Source organism: Bactrocera neohumeralis, chromosome 4, assembly GCF_024586455.1.
Source record: "Bactrocera neohumeralis isolate Rockhampton chromosome 4, APGP_CSIRO_Bneo_wtdbg2-racon-allhic-juicebox.fasta_v2, whole genome shotgun sequence".
NCBI lineage: Eukaryota > Metazoa > Arthropoda > Insecta > Diptera > Tephritidae > Bactrocera > Bactrocera neohumeralis.
In genome coordinates this window covers 33,367,388-33,373,387 of record NC_065921.1, presented here as the reverse complement: position 1 = coordinate 33,373,387, position 6,000 = coordinate 33,367,388, and the positions used below count along the sequence as shown (strand labels likewise).

Genomic DNA, 6,000 nt, shown 5'->3' with positions numbered 1-6,000 from the left:
AATAGCGCAATTTGGTAAGCAGTCTCTAGTCACTATTTGAGACATTTTTAGGCTGATTATACCTGCTCATTTTCAATTGAGACTTTTGTGATTGTCACGTACTGAATTGCAAAATCATCTCAAGTCACAAAAATTGTCTCTAATTTAAAATCTCAACTTTAGAGACTTGTGACTGTATCACAGTACATAATCGCTCGGTAAATGGCACAGATCGGTATGAGTGTCTTTAAAGCAATGAAACAACATATGTATATACTTATAATGTGATATTTTTCGTCTTTGCTACTTTTCAGAGGTGCGGTTTCTTACAGAACACGCAACAAACTTAGCAAAAATTCATAAAAAACTATGTTTTATTTTGAGCAAAAAAAAACACAATAAAAATCTGAAATAATCATAATTTATGATTTTTGATAAAACTACTCAACAACAAGAAAAACCCTTTACATTGGTTCACTGAAGCTATATAATACCTTTCACAATTAATCAAATTTCCACACAAACTTAATTTTGATCAAAAAATTTGTATGAAAGCTGTAGAGGCAAACAAGCTATATGTGTCCGATCTGAACAATTGTACCATTGCCTTGGACAGTTATCTATGCCAAATTTCGTAAAGATATATTCTAAAAACAACAGTTTTGCATACAAGAATTTAATTATCCATGTGATCCGTCTACGGTATTGAAAACTAAGTACACTTCTGCTCATAAAAAAAACCGATTTGACCTTATAATGTTTACATGGTATCTTTTAACAAAAATTAATCAAATTAAGACCTGTAGAGATAATATATTTTTTAAATACGTTTCAATAATAATATTTAATGAGCTTTTTATGCCATTTAACTCATATTATCCATTTAAATATTGGGTTTTTAGCGAAAATTAAAAAACGCTGTAAAAAACTAAGTTTTCTATTATAGAAATGCATATGGAAAATGGAGAAAGAAAATGTTTTTAAGCAACAAAACGGGTTTAAATACTTGTATTTAATACTTTTAAAGTGTTTTTCTTATATTTTGATTTGACACAGAAATTTATTATTTTCTTAATAGTGGTTGTCGCCGCCTTTTGCCTTTATAACACTTTGTAGCCGGTTGAGCATTCTTTCGTATAGTTTTTTACTTAAGTCAGAAGATGTTTCATTATACCACATAAATTCAACAATCTTTTTCAATTTTTGAATGCTAATTGGTTTATGGCGTCGAAATTTGTGCTTCATAATTGTTCTCAATAGGGCTGAGATCAGGGCTTTCCAGGCCATGGAAGGGACTCAATCCCCAAAATATCTTTATATTCGTTAACCTATGCAAAGTGAAAAGTTTATTTGTGATAATTAATGTGTATGGAACATAAAAAACTATTTGTGAAAGAAAATGTCTAATGTTATCCTTACCGACTTTGACCGATGACACGGTGCAGAATCATCTTGAAAAATTACTTTTCTACGTGCTCAGTTAGTCTTTTTTTATTACTCCTGCGTACGTTGCTGAGTTGACAGTACCATCTAATATTATTATTTCGCCAAAACCATAATTTGTGATTGCTCCCCAAACCATAATGTATGGCGAATGCTTTACAGTACTCTGAGCACATTGATCACTGTATCGTGCATTGACTCTGCGACGAACATGACTCCCGAATCTGGTCCAATAATGTTTATTTTGCTTTCGCCTGAAAACACAATACGATTCCATTCATTTTCGGACCAATTTGCTCAATGTCCGCACCAATTTAGACGGGTAAGACGCATTTTTGATGTAAGAAGCGGGGAATTTGCAACTCTTCGGGCATTCAAATGATTTTCTTTCAACCGACGTTTGACAGTTCAGCTGCTTAGTTCTATTCGATAAATATCTTTAAGCTCCGCAGCAATTTCTGCCTGTGGTTTCGTTGATTCGTCTGCCTTCGATGTCCGCTTCCAGGCAGGCGGAGTACACTATCAGTTTTAAGAAATAGCAACATTTGTCATCGGTTGCTTTTTAAACACAATAATATTTTCTGATTTGCACTTAAAACCATCGTTTTCAGTTTAAATTGACTTACTTCATCAATTTCTCAAATTGTAATTTTAATTTCAATTAAATTCTTGTACTTTAACCCGAAATTAAAATAACTGACATTTGATTACGAGATTTTCTCTTAAAACCCAGAAAATCACAAAACTGCAAAGATATTTTCAATCGGCTATTTTATGAGCGGAAGTGTAGCTTCCTGTGAAAAAAAGGACGTGTGCGAATTTATGCATAAGAAAAACGGTATTTCGCTTTATACACCATACTCGAAAGATCTCTTTGCCCATTTATAGCACATACGAATATTATAAGCTTACTCACTTTTATTTTATTTTTATGTTTCAACTCAATGAGCTGCATTCTGCATCTAAGCCGTACATACATATGTATATCAGCATATAAAGTTTTATAAATAAAGATATTGAACAGAATATCGAATAGTGAAAAAATATAAAATATTAGAAATAATGATGCTATAATATGCCTGCTTAAGACCGAGTTGAACAGAATCCCGCAGAGTGAAAAATATTCAAAAAAAAAAAAAAACATATATTATTTAAAAGTAAATTTGGGAAGTCAGAACTATATCTCAGAAGTGTTATAATCAACAAATACCTTCAAATAAGATATATACATACAAACATCTTTTTATAAATTCTTATAACAAATGTTTCAGTTGTAAATAAATATCCTGTCTAAAAGGATTTGTTGTAAGCAATTGAAAAGGAAGTCTACGGATTTCATCAGGTACATTTTCTTGAAGATCCAATCTACCCGGATGAAACACATGGTGATCAGTGATTCTTTCATAGTCAATACCTTTATTTGTAAGATCAACTAGCTCAGCCAAGGAAGGATATTCGCCCATTTCGAGCATAGAAAACCTGTATAAAAGACGGGACAAATTTAGTATAGTTTTTACCAGATTCAAGTGTGTGCCTCACGTAGGAAAATCTTCACGAAGATGATGTGTTCGCAGCTCATCCTGAAAATAAATTTGCATTTATTTATTGAACCGAACATTAATGGCTTCCAGTTGTATATGTGTGCATATAAAAATTCCTGCCTGATTTAAATATTAGAAACGCAAAGTTTTAAAAGAAATTCATTCAAAAATACCTATTTATTGGAAGAACCATATTAGTTCAAATAAAATAACTATTCATTTGGTCAAGCTTGTCAGCACTAACATACAAATTTTGTAAATAAATTTATTTTAATAACTTAGATTTATATATCAATTATTCATGAATTTAAACTAAATATATATACATACATATATATATATAATATACATATAACAAGGAACCAGAGTATTGGCATTAACAGTCCATAAGATACATACATATATACAAGTAACAACTTCCGAAAGGTTTAATCATGTAAAAATATTTGCTTAATTCTTATGCACATATATATATGTATATACATATACATGGCTACATTATTGAGAACTGTTCACCTTATCAGATTTCAACCATTGTTCATCGTAAAAAGCAAATCCTTTTTCCACCAACTCTCTGTTAATTTGTAAAACTTTATTTCGATTCGAATCACATAAGACCATGTGAATTATGCGTTTCTATAAATGAATTTAAGTTTTAGAATTTTCGCACCACAATAAGTCAATACTACCTTTTCATTGATCTCTGAGACTTGACCATAGAGCATTAACTCAGAAGACAGGGACAAAAAATATTGAATTGATTCCGGACTCCAGTGATAATTATTGGGACAAATATGGGACAATGATCCGCGAATAGCTTGCTTTGGCAATCTTGCGAACGAGGTCAAGAGGAATTTTATGTTGCTAACAGGTACATTCGAAACGGTGCCATAATCTACAAAGAAGACCTGAAAGTAAGACATCTGAATTAATATTTACCAGAAAATAAAAATAAAAGTAATTACCTTTGCTTTATTCCCAATAACTGAAGTCAAAATTTCTGCACGATGCCATAGTCCTTTGTAAAGTGCTGCACACACTTGGCCAGGACTTACACAAACACTAGGTATGCAGAATATTTCAGGTTCCAGTGATGTATAAAATCGTCTAAATACATTCAAGTTTTAACCATGTTATATTAACAAATATAAAAAAATGCTTACTCAATTTGAAGCATTAGGTCATCCAATTCATGGTGTTTTTTGTAAATATGAAACCAAAATTTGTAAGGGCTGTGAATCTAGATTTCAAATAAAAATTAGTATACCAATAGTGAAGTGAATTATATAATAATGTATCACCTCTGATATAAAAATTCCAATGATAGAACCTCGAATAATTTGGTCCGATATTTTATAAGATGGAATCTTCTTACCGAAGGTCATAGTATTTTCCGGAAAATCCATTCGGAATACCAGGCTATTCTGTAAAATTATGTAAGATATGAACACAAATTTTTAAAAATAAAAAACAATACATACGGCTGCGAAGGCTGGGACTGCTTCTTCAATGTCATCTATGTGATTTTTTTCAAGTGATTTTTTTAATGACAACGGTTTAAAAAAGTTTTTAACAGATACTTCCTCATCTCCGTTCTTGTTTTTATTTGAAATTTCAACTGCGAAATTTTCTTTTCCATTTTCTACAGTTCTATTTCTTGATGGATCTACATCAACTTCATCACGTATTTCACACATACCAAAGATTTTCCATAAAACTTCATCTTGCTTTAGTTGTGTTAATGGAGATCTGCCCAAAATATTTTGTTCTACCTCAGAATGTGAAATTGTTTCATGCATTTCTTGTTTGGAGTGTTTGATTTGTGGAATTGTTTCAGATATTTTATTTATGGGTTTGTTGCTTTGTAGAATATTTCCAGGCATTAAATGTAAGGGTTTGTTGATTTCCTTCGCATCATCAGGACGGCTTTGTCCAGAAAATTGTATTGGTTTTTGTTCAACTCTTTTAAACATAAACTTCGAAGTGTCAAGCGCTTGACACTTTATTACCGTGTTCCGCGGGCCACAGCGTGGTATAAAATGACTGAGACGAATATTACTTGAAGGAAGAGTATTATTGCTTATTTTCTTAGAACTTATTTGTAATTTCTGTCCTGCAGATTGTGATTTATTAAAATGAGAAGCATTTACTGGTATTATTTTTTGTTTTGACGGCTTTGGTTTATTTCTTGTCTTTTTCTGCTCGCTTACCATCTTATGAATGTGAGCAGATTTTTCATTGACAACAATACCTACAGAAGCTGAAGGCCCACTTCCGTAAACCTAAAAATAAATAAAATAAAACAAATTTTAAAAATCTACTGATTGCTTTATATATCCAATATTTACATTAACTGTGTCAGGAATGGAACGAAGGAACGACTCTAATGTTTGGAAACCAAGCTTATGATAAGGTATTCGTTGGCCCTCAATGTTCCTATAGTCTAGGTTAAGTTCATCAATCGTAATTGCATTAGGACACGAAATGACAAGCGATTTAATTATTGCTTTTACTTCTTGTAAATATCCAATTTCCATTATCCTATTTTTATGTACAAATAACTTAGGCACAGTCAAAAAATTAAGCACTTTAAACCAAGAAACAACACTTAACTGTAAACAATTGAGATGAGATAAACATATTAAGCAATAACCGATATTTTTCAGTGCTAATTCTTCATGTAATCGGGCGTTTCCACAAACAATTTCGGATTTCTAAAAATCTGTATTGCTAGCAATATTGTTTCCACCTGTATTCGCAATTAACTGTTTTCACAGAAAATTTGGAGCGGAAACATTTATTAATGATTATTTTATTTCATTATAGTATATGCCCACATAAAAGCATAGCCAACTTTAATGACAATGTATTTGACAGAGGTTAGCAATGCTCATTGTCTTATTATTATTATTACTTGTATATACACTTATAAATCCTATTTTCAATTCTGGTTATAGATTGAAGTTTAATGCTGTTAACTAAAAATTTAATTATACCTTCTTGATATATGTAGATAAATATGCTGTATATTTTTTAG

The 6,000-nt window shown here is 31.2% G+C and overlaps 1 protein-coding gene across 1 annotated transcript; it reads right to left on the bottom strand.

Moving 5' to 3' along the window:
* Positions 1 to 2,322: 2,322 nt before the first annotated feature.
* On the bottom strand, positions 2,323 to 5,584 carry LOC126756489 (uncharacterized). Its single transcript, XM_050469574.1, has 9 exons — positions 5,312 to 5,584; positions 4,445 to 5,245; positions 4,265 to 4,387; positions 4,127 to 4,203; positions 3,929 to 4,070; positions 3,653 to 3,871; positions 3,480 to 3,599; positions 2,962 to 3,002; positions 2,323 to 2,901 (listed from the first exon to the last, which is right to left on the bottom strand). The coding sequence occupies exons 1-9, from the start codon at positions 5,498 to 5,500 to the stop codon at positions 2,676 to 2,678; spliced, it is 1,938 nt and encodes a 645-aa protein (XP_050325531.1). The 5' UTR covers positions 5,501 to 5,584; the 3' UTR covers positions 2,323 to 2,675.
* Between the last annotated feature and the right edge of the window lie 416 nt (positions 5,585 to 6,000).

Bases quoted from the DNA above. Each gene is read 5' to 3' on its own strand.
- LOC126756489 (XM_050469574.1), bottom strand. From the start codon at position 5,500: ATGGAAATTGGATATTTACAAGAAGTAAAAGCAATAATTAAATCGCTT. The intron at 4,071-4,126 runs GTAAGCATTTTT...GAATGTATTTAG, and splicing joins GACCTAATGCTTCAAATTGA to ACGATTTTATACATCACTGG. The intron at 3,600-3,652 runs GTAGTATTGACT...ATTCATTTATAG, and splicing joins TCTCAGAGATCAATGAAAAG to AAACGCATAATTCACATGGT.